Raw genomic sequence first — 14,289 nt, 5'->3', positions numbered from 1 at the left:
TCATCCTCTAATTACTGTTTATGCCCAGGCCTGAAATTTTCTTTGTTGGGGGAGTTTTATTTGCAGATTTAGTTTCTGTAATAGACATCGCACAATTTAGATTTTCTGTTTCTTTTTGTATCAGCTTTGGTAAGTTATGTTTTCCGGGGAATGTGTGTGTAGTTCATCCAAATTTCAAATGTATTAGCATAAAGTTATTCATAATGATTCTTTGAATGTTTGTAGAATCTAGAATGATGTCTCGTTTTCTTTTTCCTGCTCTTGGTAACTTTTGACTGTTTTTTTTTTCTTTATCAGAATTTCTGGGGGAGATATTAAACATATTTTCCTTGGGTTTGAATTGTTTTTCAAATTTCTTGATAGATTACATGCTTATTTTTTCTAATAATACTATTGGTATATTACATATATCCCCACAAAAAAGTTTTAGTTCTATCATACATGCTTTATTATGTGATATTTTCATTTTCATTTAGGCTAAAATATTTTCTAACTTCCATTTTGATTTCTTCTTTGACCTATGGGCTACTTAAAATAATATTGCTTAATTTTTAAATATATGGGGATTAAAAAAAATTTGCTTGTAACTTAATCCCACTATGTTCAAAAAAGTATATTCTGTGTAATTTCGGCCATTTGAAATTATTTTATGTTTGTTCCATGTTCCATCCTGTGGCAGGTTTTAGTAGTAATTCCATTTGAGCGTTCTGTATCATTTATTTTCTGCAATTTTTTAAACAGTTCATCAGATGAGGCTTGCCTACTATAGTCTTCAAATATTCTTTATTTCTGTTTCTTGTCAGCTTCTTCTGTTAGTTACTGAGAGATAAGTTATCTTCTTCCAGTATGATTGTAGACTTGTTTGCTTCTCCTTTCAATTCTGTTATGTTATATATTATATATTCTGAGGCTATATTAATAGATGCCTCACATTTAGAACTTATACTTTCCTAGTGTATTTATCCTTTATCATTATGAAGTACCGTCTTCATTCCTAATAACACTTCTTACTTTAAAGACTGCTACTTGTACAGTTTTACCACATTTCTTTTGGTTAGCCTTCGTCTAGTTTATTTTTTTTTACCATCATTTTACTTTCAACCTTTTGTGTCCTTATTTCAAGGAGTATCTCTTTTTAAGTAGCATTTACTTAGGTTTTCCTTTTTGATACAGTTTATCTTTTATTTGGAGCATTTACTCTATTTACGTTGAATGTAATTAATGACAATTTTAGTTTAAATCCACCTTGTTTAAAATTTTGTTTGTAATATCTGTTATTTATTCCTTTTTCCCCTCTTTCAACATATTATCAACTATTTTAAATTATTGTACTTCCCTTCTATTACCTGGAAGTCACATATTCTTTTATTATGTTTTTAGTGGTTAGCCTAGAAATTACAATGTGCATATTTGCTTTATTTAAGTCTAATGTAAATTAGACCCTTTTTCCAAATTAAAAAAAAATTTTTAATGTTTATTTATTTTTGAGAGCAAGAGAGAGAAAAGGACACAGAGCATGGGGGGCTGGCAGAGAGAGGGGAGACACAGAATCTGAAGTAGGTTTCAGGTTCCGAGCTGTCAGCACAGAGCCTGACATGGGGCTCAAACCCACCAATCGTGAGATCATGACCTGAGACCAAGTCGGATGCTCAACCAACTGAGCCACCCAGGCGCCCCCCCCCCCCAAATTTTTAATTGAAGAAACCTAGGACACTATTTCATTTACCCCATCCATCTTTTGTTATTTTTTCATGTGTTTTAATTCTTATTTTTTAAATCCTGTAAGTTTTTATTATTATTGCTATTATTGTTTTCCAATAGCCAAAATTCATTTAGATATACTAATATATTTACCATTTCTGTAGTCTTTCATTCATTCCAAAGATATATGCTTCAATATGAAATCATTTTCATTCTACCCCAAAAGCTCCTTCAGTGTTTCACTTCATGCAGTTCTGCTGGTAATGCATTCTGTCAGTATTATTCGCCTGCAAATGTTTTGGTTTGTCTTTATTTTTGAAAGATATTTTCACTGGGTAGAGGCTTTGAGCTTGTCAGTTTTTTTTTTCTTTCATGATTCGAAGATGTTCCGTTTTCTTCTGGCCCCTACCATTCTTACTGTCGCCTCTTTAAAGATGATAAGAACTTTTGCTATCTTTTTGAATATTTTTTCTTTTTTTCTCTTTTGCAGTTTAATTGTGATGGGCTTCTGGGTGGTTTTCTAACTGTATTTTTCTTGTTTGAGGTTTACAGAATTTCTCAAATCTGTGGCTCAATGAGTCTTTCACCCGTTTGGGAAGATTCTCATTAACTTTCCAGATATTGCTTCTTTGTCTCCTCCCCTTTGGAGACACCAGTCTACATATGCTAGATGCTTTCTCTATATTACATACGTATCTAACTATCTTTGTCTTAAGTGTTTTCCATACTTATATCTCATCATATTTAGCAAGAATATTTCTTCCATTTTACTCACCCTCTGTTCAGTTGTATCCACTCTGCTGTCAGACTTACCTATGGAGTTTCTAATTTCAATTAATTCATTTCACAGACTTAGAATTTTTATCTGGTTATTTTCCATAGATTCCATATCTCTTGCAAAAGCCTCCATTCTGCCTTTTTTAAGGGACACCTTGCCTTATTTTAAGGTCCATGTGTGGTAACTGTAATGTCTGGACATGTGTGGGGGTATGTTTTTATTATCTGTTTTTCCGCTCATCCTTTTAACAGGCACATCTAGTAATTTCTGCTTGACTACTGAACATTTCGTATGAAAATTCTCAGTTAGAGGCTTCAGATGGTGGGATCCTTCTCCAGAAAGGACTTTCTTTGCCTTCTGGCATGTACTTGGAGTGGGGGCAGATCACTATAATGTACTCAGAGTTTGAGCCCGTTGGAAGTCAGGTTTCAGCTTTGTAAGACCTGGTCTATTTCCAATCCGCCTTTATTTCTACGGCGCAGCCCTTGAGAGATCCCACTATAAAGCCCAAATCCTGTTGGTTTTTACAACTTACACTGCTTATAAATCAGAAACTGCTTAAAAGAGAACATCAGTGCAGAAAGCTGGGCTTGCCTCTCTGTACTGTCCTATTTCTGGACTCTTGGTCTCTTATGGCCTAGGTGTCTTGGTGAGCCTGAATTCCTATTTTTGTCTCCTTAGCCACCTGAAAGCATCACAATTTCCGTTAAGCTTTTCTGCTTCTTACCCACCACTTTCTGTTCAGCTCAACTTCTTGTGTTATTTGCAAACTTGCAAATATGCCAGGGGCAAAAAATCATAGATATCAGGCATTGGGCACATCTCAGTGAGTTTTCTTTATCTCCAAGATCTTGACATCTTAAATCTTGGCTCTCTTGGTACTCTCTGCTGCCTTAAAGGAGATTATTCAAATATGGCTTTTCTTTTTATTCTTGGGAGGAAGACTGACCTGTTGTAAGCTAGCTCACGATAGCTGGAAGTGGAAGTAACCCACAGACGTGTATGTGTGTGTGCGTGTGAATGTGTGTGTGCACATGTGTGTGCGTGTGTGCATATCTGTGTGTGTGGTGTCAGCGTAAGTGAAGTCTTTATTGATGAGGTTGTGACTGAGTTGACCAACAAAACTTGTAACCGTTATTTCCCCTGATAATTGGTCAGAATGGAGAAGTTTTTATCTGAAATCACAACTGTCATTAAGCTGTGGCCTGTTTTCTCTCTTCCAGGATTTCGTGTCGTGTATCGAGAACTACAGAAGAAGAGGACAGGAACTATATGCATCTTTATACAAAGATCATGTCCAGGTAAGAAGCAGAACAGCTCTTTTCTCTGCACAGAAGCCAGGAATCTACCCTGGACCTGGAGCAAAGAATCAGGAAGGCCTTTGGTTTAAGTTCTAGTTGGCTAAGTCAATAATTGGCCAGCAACGAGTCAGACCTACTTGTGTAACCTGTGCAGTGAATGTGGACCCACGCTGTCAGCAGCTGAGGAAATAGTCAGCATGTTTATCCTCTCATCTACCCATTCATTCACTAGTAAATAGGTGTCGACCCCGAGTGCCTCAGACCTGTACAGGTGCAACTGTACACAGAGCAGACATGGCCTCACTCTCTGGTAACTTCACTCTACTTCTCTGGAGGGATAGATATGAAATAACTACACAAATAAATCGATCGTTATTACTCGTGTTGCGCAAGAGACACGGAAAATACAGGTACAATGAGAGATTATGATGTGGGGAGAATTTAACTTGGGCCGATCAGATGCCCCCTCCAAGAAAGTGACCATTAAGTTAAGATCTGGAGGAGGAGGATGGACGGAAGTATTCTGAGGATGTGTTTTTGGCTAAGGGAAGGCATGTGGGAAGTTCCTGATCAGGAAAGAGCTGGATGCCGCCAGTTAACTGGAAGAAGAAGCGACTGGGTGACCTGAACCGGGGATGAACAAGGGTGAAGACGAGGCAGGGCCACAACACACAGGGCTTGCTGCCTCCTTAGGGATTTTGCATTTTACCCTAAGTTCAGTGGGTCGCCACCATGAGGGCAGATGTAGATACTTACAACCCCTCTCTAGGTGTGATTTCTGGACAGTCAAGGTAAAGAGCACTGACTGTCATGCCAGTGAGATCTCTAGTTGAGTCTCAGGTCTGCCTCGTCCCAGGCCTGCAGTCTGAGTCTCAGGGTCCCCCTTTCAAAGAAGGGATAATATTTCCTAACTGTAAAAATTAAAGAGAAAACATAGAGCACCAAGAAGTGACTGGCAGGGAATACATGTCCATTGTGCGGTTATGGAATGGCTAAGAGGTTCATCTTTAGTCTGTGTTGTTGTTAACAAACATTTTATTTTTTTATTTTTATTTTTTGTTAACAAACGTTTTAAAAAATTGTTGCTAATAATAGAGCACAACATATACATAGTATTAAAACCCCACTAAAAATACTATTTGCTTTACGATTTCTCTGTTCCAAAATCTATGCTAAGTACAGGAAAGGCAGAGGTTATAATGTCACTGCTGTGCCTTGAAGGTTCTTAAAACCCAATAGAAGGACCAAGAGTAAGGAAATAACCACAAGCAGGGTGATGAGGCCAATTCTAGGATATTCTACTATAAAGAGTAGAGTAATAGGGTGTAAGGAGTCATGAGGCATGGCTGGGATGGGGTGAGGGGCCAAGGAAGGCCTGCCCGAATGTCAGGGGAACAAAATCGGCTCTGATCAACTTCGGCCAAGTAACCTGGTCTAATTCCCTCCAAATAAGCTCACTTGGGAGCCCACACATGCCCCCGGAAATAAGGATTCATGAGCTGTGCAGCCTGCACCCCAGAAACACACAGGTTAGCAACATAGCCTCCCCAGCTATCCTGTGAGTAAGGACAGGGGCAGTTTATCAGACTTGACAGGGGTGAAAGAGGGGTTTGGGGTCTACAGGACATGCGGCTATCAAAGCTATCAGGAGACATTCCTGTTTCTCTGGTCGCACAAGCTGGTCTGAAGCAGACTCTCAGTGTGGAGAAGAACCTCCTCATGGGCACCTACATTGTTGACTGCACTGCACAGCTGGAGGGGTGCCCTGCTGGCTTAGCCGCTTGGTATCTGAGCCCCTCGGACAGGCCCTTGTACATCAATGCCCCACCACTTGTATTCACTGACTTCTTTCAGGATTAGCAATATAGCTAATAAATTCAATTGCTCTTGGGGGAAAATACGATGAATTGTTTAAGATTACATCCTTTGTTTATGGGCATCCTCGCCACACTTGTTTCATTCCAAGATAGAGGGTGTTGTTTGTCTAAACATCCAAATCAGCACCCAGTCGAGAATGTGAGAATCTCTCTTCCTACGGTTGGAAGAGCCTGGGAGATTTGCTGATGACTGGAAGAGATGTGCTGTGTGGTACTTTGTGAGTTTCTGCTGGAATGTGTGAGACTGAAAGTTCGTGGGGGAAGGACAGAACCTCGGCAGAGGCTCCGAGCCCACGAGGAAAGTCCCCAGCCTTCTAGAACATTTGGCCTTGTTCATTTTCAGCAGCGGGCTTCAATGGGGTTCAGAGAATGCTTCAGAAAGTTGTGTAGAGTTTTACTGTTTGAGGTATTTTTGAGAAAATCAGCATTTGAGGCTAATCCATAAGGATACTTTCCAAGTGTTTAAATATTTAAGACAGATTGTTTCAACGTTTAAAGGAATGCAGAGGTAATCACCATCTGCCAGAGATAATGGGGCCTAGAGCATCCACCCTGCTTTTTTAAGGGGCAATACATTTTCTGAGGGCAGCCCCCACTCTACTTCCAGAAAAGCCAGGTCCAAATTCTGTGAAGAGATCAGGCTAGTGAAACCCACCAAGTTCTTCAAGGACAGCGTGTGCTGAGTGTACTCAATGAAGCCCTCCCAGGAGGGTGGTCGTAGTGAGATTCAGGGATCCCGGCCCACAGGGCTCTCCGTAATACGTGGTGTAAGACTTCCCTAACTTGGCCTGTTGCCCACAACCGAGAGGTCTCTACAGATGGCAGGAGCCCGCAACATGACCAGGTAACATTACCCAATGCCCTGGAAGTTCATCCAAGCATCATCATATCCCATCATTATGTTACCAATAAATCAGGCAATTTGATATATCCAATCTCCCAAATTTCTTGTTGCTCCAGAAGTACTGGCAAAAACAGTTTCCTCGACTCTGGCCCTGCCAGGATTCCCATTTGCCTTTTCCAAATTCTGTTTGTTCTCTTTTCTGTGGTCCAGCTGCTCTGGTTCTATGCCCAGACCATCCTGTTCTTATGGCGGTTCCTTACCATAATTGACAGAAATGCCTCATTCTGTCTGTGCTGTTTTTAAAACATTTCAGGCTTTACTGGTTAAAGCTCTTGCAAGACGCCTGCCATCCTAGAAGTGGCCTTTCTTTTATGTGAGAAGCAGTGTTCTGTCGCACACTTTTGGGTTCTCCAAGGGCCAACAGTTTGTTGCCATTTCTTGCTGAGTTTCTGTATATTAAGTTTTTTGTCACAGCTCTTTCAAATGCAAATATCAGAAGCTCAGCTCAAACTGGCTCAGGCAGCAAATGAAGTTTTGTGGTACTAAAACATCTGGGGAAGCAGGCTTCAAGAAGAGCTGGATCCAGGTGTTTAAGCTCTGTTCTAAGCAACCTGTTTCTTCTCTCTCCCTTTCTCTTCTCTCTCCCTCTCAGGCTGTACATCCTAGAACTAGGCAACGTTCATGTAAAGGCTGGGGGCCCATTTTCTAGCTTGCACAAAGGCAGTGTCTTCTTGCTGAGCTACATGCCTGTGGACTGTCTCTGCCTCAGGGGCACTCTGATGCGCATAAAGGCACCCTGACGTGGGGCAGGTGACCCCAACTGTGTACCCATGCATCTGCCTCTCTACACTGTCTGCTCCGTATAGGTTCAGAGAGCACCATCTCCAATCCTGGGGAATCATGTGCACTAGCCCATCCTGTAATCATCCTCCACCACTCGGATGACATTCAGAACTGAAGCCAGGGCTGGGATCAGCCCCTCCAAAGCATGGGGGACCAAAAGCAGGGAAGGGTTGGTTGCCCAGAGGAAAAGCTCATTAATGCTACTGAAAAGTTTCCATTCAGCCCCAAGTCATAGCTACCTCTAACGTACCAGAAATCCTGCCTCTAAGTCTCTAAGCATTTGGCCCAATCGAGCTTGAAGCCGAAAGGGGACCTTACCTTATGCAGAAACACAGGCATTAGAGAGCACCTTGAAGGTGGCATGCCTGGGTGGCTCAGTCGGTAAAGTGTCCCACGTTGGCTCAAGTCATGATCTCACGGTTCGTGAATTCGAGCCCCTCATCAGGCTCTCTGCTGTCAGTATGAAGCCTGCTTCCATCCTGTATGCCCCCCTCTCTCTGCCCCCTTCTCAAATAAACATTGAAAAAAAAGCAGAGCACCTTGCAGGTATGGGAACTCAGGGCTTTTGCCGTTTGATCATCCTGTGTCCTCTCTCCTGGGACCACTTGTGGCTTTCTGTCACGGACTAAACAATCACTCGTCTCTGAGGGATCTCACTACTGACACATGCCAGTCTGGCTGCAGGTATTTGAGACAACTTATTTGCTCTGTGATGAAGACACAGGCAGCCATGAACCCCCAGGTTCATAGGTAGATCCTTGGGGTGAAGAAGATACTGTTTAAAGACTAATTTTAAATCCAAGGTGGACAACCCAATAGTTTGGGATTACTCATCCTCTATGAAGCTTAATATGTTATTCGAAAACCAGTGACAATCTCCAGGGAGCTGAAATATTTTCCCTAAACGTGTATTCATTTCATATAGCCTCATCCCTGTAAAAGGCTTTGGACAGGACAGACATTATTTTTCTGGAGTTCCTTATTAACCAGTCAGAGTATTATATAAAATGCTGTTTGGGATATAAATGTGAGAACTGTGGAGAAACAAAATAATCTCGCTTTGAAATAGGATTTGCTTTATTCACAATAACAATACTGTTTATACTGAGAAAGTCACCGCATAAAGACTCTTGAAAATATTGTCTCATTTAATCCTTACATAAACCCATGGCTTTATTATTATTGTAATATCATTAACTGCATTTGATGAAGTCCCTTTCCATGAGACGACTAGAGAATAGCAGAAACATGATGATAACCCTGGTTCGTCTGACCCCAAAGACCATGGAACGAACGCTGTATTGTCTGTTATATTCAGCTCCGTCACCCGGTAGTCCTTGGAGAAACCACGTCTCCTCTCCCAGACTTGATTTCTTTATGAGGATAGTAGAAATCATTTAAAAGTTTCAAGCTTCACACATGGTGCCGCTGGGTAGAGGAACGGAGATACAGCAGGTGAGGGGCTCGGCCCTGATGCATGATAGTGATTTCTTTTCTCTTGACGTTAAGTTGATGAGATTTGTGCTTCTCAACATCAACACACCTTTCAATTTTCTGAAAACTTAAAATCAAAAGATAGGGCAAATAACCATCAAATATTTGAATAACTGCAAAAGTTCACCCCAAAGACAAAGCAGATTCCGCTGTCAAAGCTGACAGGTGTCAAGTTTCCTTTGACAGGTGATGAGACAACTTCAGTGTGGCATACAAAAGCAGTTTGGGGGGGGGGGGTCAGTCAAGTGCCACATATGCAAACTATAAAGATGTCATCAGTAAGGGATTATCGTCATTAATAGCAAAGGTTTTAGTTTCCACATACATTCTAGAATTCTTCAACATTCTAGACTCCTAGGATATTAGGATTTGAAAGACCCTTAGATGATATCTAGGCCAAAGTTCTCATTTGACAGTTGGAGAATCTGAGGTCCAGAGACAGAGATGACTTTCTCGGATCTACCAATTGTTGGCAGGTCTGTGATTCCGCACCCCCCCCCCCCCCCCACATACACACACCTCCAGTCCAGACACTGGAAGGAGTATCTTCAGCATCATTTTTGAAGGGCAGGGGTTGTGGTGAGATTCTGTGTTCCATTTATAAAGTCCATTCTGTCCAACCTATTCTGATGAATAGTGTCAGGACCTTCAGGTCCTATTGTGCTCTGCACAACACCCAGCAGTCACATGGTTCTGAAGGCCAGCGAGCAGATGGTTTTCTCCTCCCCCAACCTGGATTGAATGGTCTCAGAGCTGAAAAACCACTATCTTCTCCTGGCCTGCTCCTGGCTCCAGGATGTATACTCCACACCGTGAGGGTGCTCAGGGATGCCTGTAGGGTTTAATTTTTCTCAACCAATTAAGAGGGCTTGGTCTGTTCATCCCCAGAGGTTTGGGGCCAAGCCCATGAGGAAATGTGTCTAAGGGTGACCCTGTACTTCTGCTTCCCAGAGACGGAGATGTAACAACATCAAGGCGGCCAATGCCTGGGCCAAGATTCAGGAGCAGCTTTTTGGGGAGCTGGGCTTGTGGGGCCAAACGACAGAAGCCACACTTTGCTCCAGGTGGGAACTGGACTGGAGAGAGGGACCAGCTCGCATGAGGAAACGTGTGAAACGCTTGTCTCCGCTGGAAGCCCTAAGTCCAGAAAGGCTCAAGGTAAGAGTTAGATGCAGTGAAACAAGGATGCTTCCAAGCAGGAAATGTGTAGGGAAGTGTCTTCTGAGCTATTCCTTCTCATGCTGTTTTCACCAGGAGTGCTTTGGGAATGCTTTGGCATGGGCAGGTAGGAGAGATCATGTGCAGTTAAGTGTAAGAGTGCTATAATTTATTCTTGATGCCATTTAAAAGAAGAAAAGAATAAACCCTCAGTTTGTTCTCAGTTTTTAAGAATATCTTATGCTTTGGTTGATGGGGTGGGAGGGAGGGGAGGGCAGGTGATGGGTATTGAGGAGGGCACCTTTTGGGATGAGCACTGGGTGTTGTATGGAAACCAATTTGACAATAAATTTCATATTAAAAAAAGAATAATGAAATGAAATGAAATAAAAAATAAAATAAAATAAAATAAAATAAAATAAAATAAAATATAGAAAAAAAGAAGAAAAGAATCACTAAACCTCCCAGGTATATAGAAAGGCTGCTGTAACTACAGCCTGAATAAATAAGAAAATGAGTGAGTGAATGAATAGTTGAGTGGTTCATATCTACACCACTGACCCAGTACCACGCTGACATCCACAAAAGTCCAGTGGAATAATCTGGGCATCAGTGTTTGGAAGGAGCTAAGTCATGACCATCGTCTGCGTAAGTTATCTGTAATGGAGCAGTTGTAACCAGCCCTGCTATGGCCATTATTGCATAATCGAATCTCATAGCAAGTTTTACAGTGGAAATATCTTGAACTCAGCCATTTCTGCAAGCATGAACCTATGACCCAGGGAGTCCAAACAACATTGGAGCCATTGGTTTCCCAAGCAACAGGATCTAGGTGGTCCCTGGGAGTTTGCTTTGATGAAGCGTGAATTCTGTGTCATCAGACTGACAGTTCTGCCTTTTAAAGAACGGGGAACCAGTTGGATTAGGAGTGGATATGGAAAAATCTGTTAATAGTTCTCTCATGTCTTCATTGAGGGATTCCGATTTAAGATATTCTAGAAGGCAGCCTTCCAAACAGTGGAATGCAAGACATTTCCTTCTGCATTCCTCCTGAGATACAACGTCGGGTTTATTCTGTAGTCTGTAACCTCAGGATCTTTTATCCACTTTAAATCCTTCCTAAAACTTAACGAAAAAAAAATTATATTTCATTCATTCAGTAGACACTTGAATTTTTTAAAATTTAAATTCAAGTTAGTTAATATACAGTGTAGTCTTGGCTTCAGGAGTGGAACCCAGTGATTCCTCTCTTACGTACAGACACTTGAATTTTTAATGTATTATCAATGAACATCTGGTTTTATATAGTATTTTCCCCCCAATACATTTCTTAGGAAGTGGAGGCAGGAAAAATAAGTATCCTGTCCACTGTGCTAGTGACAAAGCCAAAGGCTGGCTGTGAAACCTGGTCTCTGGCCTCTCAGGCTGCCTAGCCCCAGATCCTGTGCCTGGTCACCTCTCCAGGGTGGCCCACATCACAGACATCTGAGATGCTATTTGATCCCATTTTGGCATCATCTTTGGTAATTACTGTAAATCCTACTTAATGGAAGATTGTGGGTTTTTTCCCCTTTGACTCAGGAACATTAATACTTACGTTTTATTGTGGTCCTTTAGGATTTAGCATTCCTCCCTTCTTGCATCTAAGACTTGTGACTATATGAGTAATTTGAGGGGGTCACATGCATGTGTGTATGTGAACCTGTGTAATGGGGTGAGGGGCACCATAGTAGTATTCAGGATTTAATTTCTCTATTCTCTTGTTTTGTTTCAGGAAAATCAAGACAGAAACAGCAACGTGTCTCAAACAAATGTTGAAAGCCAAGGTACTCCATTTATCATTTTACCTGTTTTTCATTAATCATCAAACCAATTCTTGGTTTTATTTAATATGAAATTAATACTTTGGAGGAAGAAAATGCTTATGTCTGAAGTAGGCGATGCTAAGACTCTTGGCATTACTGTGCTCTCCAGGATGAGGAGGAAAGTATTCCAGACCTTGACACTCTGGTAGGGGAAGAATTTTATATTATAGTTATAACAATAAAATTTTTTTCAGGGGAACTATCTTGTCAATTTGCTATGTCAGGGAAACCTCAAAAGCGTCCCTAAATAATACTAATACATGTGCGGTATGTGACCCAAAACACATAGGAGGAAAATAAGAAAATACTTCAAAGTAAAAATGGGTAAAAGAGGTATTTAAAATTTTTTTAAACTGAATCCTCTGATTGTAAAACCAGCTGCAATAGTCACTATTATTTCCCAAGCTAAAAAATATATATATACTTTGAATCGTTTTTGATGTTTATACTGACTCTTCAATTGTATAATCCTCATGGAGGGATTTGGCTGAATTGGTTTGCTGAAAATCCAGGGTTTATTTTCAGAGCCCATTTGGCATGAACACACTGAAACACACACACACGAATACACACGCAGACACACACCGACATACACACTCTATTTCAGATTTTGTGTTTCTACCAGACCCTGCCTTTTGCTTCAAACACTCCCTGTCTGTGAGTTTCATTGTCTCCTCAGCTGCAGCGTGTGTCCTGTCCTTAATTAAATGACAGCTTCCTACCACTGATCAAACTTGTCTCACTCAGTGCCTTAGTGACCGGATTTTGCATTGAGCTTGCTATCTTGCCAGTCTACAATAACAAAGCCTGGAAGTGAAGATGCTGGGCCTTGATCCCAGGTTGATTTGGGGGTCCCACTGTGGCACAGGACTTGGGACAGTCTTGTAATGCCCATTTGCTTCTCTCCTCTTTAACTCAAGCCCCACAGCTCCAGGATCACAATGATAGTCTACCTGTGTTCCCTTTCAGAGGGAGTATCTGCAGAGATTGTGGTGGTGGGAAGCATGCGCTGATGTTGACTATGGCCATGGGCTGTGGCGTCCCCTTGTCCTGAAATGCAGATTCTTGCCCCCAGTAGGGGGTTCAGCCAGAGAAGAAGAAGAAAGGGCTTCTGGTTCTCCCCTATGCTTTCCTGGGTGCCTGTATCTATACAGCATTCTCCCTGCTTGGGGAAAAGCCTATGTGGCTATTGTGAGCAGCAGACACTTTCATTCTTCTAGTTGGGAGACTCCCAGGTGCAGAGGAGCTCAAAGAGGTGACCAGCTTAGCACACACACACACACAAAAATGGCTAGTAGCCCCACAACTTTGCAGTCATGTGCCGTGTGCCTGTTCTAGGCAGGTGGGCATCTGGGACAGGGTGGGGGAACAGGATCCAGAAATTATGTAAGTATGTGCTCAGCTGGCACCCAAATATCTGTGCCCAGCAGTACGTGCTTAGGAAATAAGTCAAGGTGTGCACACACATGATCGCAGCACAGCACATTCACAGTAGAAATAGAAACCAGTTGTATCTCCAAAAAACTGGAGATGGATTAGGTGATGATGAAAGAGTCACACAATAGAATATTACACAGCCATTTTAGTTGATTTCAAAGAACTTTCAGTGGAATAAGAAAGTGCTCATGAGATAATCAAGTAAAAATAATACTAGGAAAGAAAGTTGTAAATGCAGCGTAATTCCTATCATGTCAAAAAATTATGTGTTTGTGCATATACATATACATACAGAAAAGGTGTTAGAAGTAAAGAACCGAAATTGTGAACAGTGAGAACAAACGTGGTTCAGATTCTGCCTCTAGTTCTTTGTAGCCATATGACCTTGAGCAAAGTAATCAGCCCCTTTCACTTTCCCCTGATTGTAAAGGGAGAAGGAAATAGAATCTACAACCCACTTGGAGTAGATGAAAAAACTGTCATCAAAAGCATCCAGCAGAGAAGAAGTGCTTACTACATCTGAGCTGTTATTATTAGCACTATTTCTGGGTGCCTGAGTGATACTTGTTTTACTTCTCAAGTTTTTAAAATTTATTCTCACAATGTCATGGATTTTCCAAGATCACAGTGCATCCATAATTAGAAAAAAAAAAACTCACTCTTTTCTAAGAGTGAATGAAGTGAAATTCAGAGAAAGCAGATTCTGGATGACCCTCAAGGGAACTGCTCTGCTGATTAATGAGGGTGAATTTTGAAGTGTTGCCCTGTGGTCACTCTGGAGCTACAGAGCAGCCAGCCCTGGGCACACCTTCCAGAGTGAATCAACCTAACGGTGTGTTGACCACACCACAGGGTCAGAGGGGTGGTGTTCATTTTCAGAAACAGTGGGGCACATGCTGAGGTCCCACCACTCACTTGTGCCTTGAAACCTTGGAGTTTCTCTTGGTAACTCAGGCCCAAGCTGTGCACCATCCCTCGTGAGGCCAGGTGG

At 41.7% G+C, this 14,289-nt stretch overlaps 1 protein-coding gene across 6 annotated transcripts in view; it reads left to right on the top strand.

Moving 5' to 3' along the window:
- WDFY4 (WDFY family member 4) overlaps nt 1–14,289 on the top strand; it is a 302,324-nt gene that overhangs the window by 177,317 nt on the left and 110,718 nt on the right. For all 6 annotated transcript variants that reach the window (XM_078434513.2, XM_078434514.2, XM_078434511.2 and 3 more), the window contains 3 exons: nt 3,703–3,780; nt 9,790–9,996; nt 11,771–11,822. In XM_078434513.2, the coding sequence (XP_078290639.1) occupies nt 3,703–3,780; nt 9,790–9,996; nt 11,771–11,822 (337 nt within the window). The remainder of the gene's footprint in view (nt 1–3,702; nt 3,781–9,789; nt 9,997–11,770; nt 11,823–14,289) is intronic.

Source organism: Panthera onca, chromosome D2 (assembly GCF_046562875.1).
Source record: "Panthera onca isolate mPanOnc1 chromosome D2, mPanOnc1 haplotype 2, whole genome shotgun sequence".
Classification (NCBI taxonomy): Eukaryota; Metazoa; Chordata; class Mammalia; order Carnivora; family Felidae; genus Panthera; species Panthera onca.
This window is presented reverse-complemented; position numbering and strand designations above follow the sequence as displayed.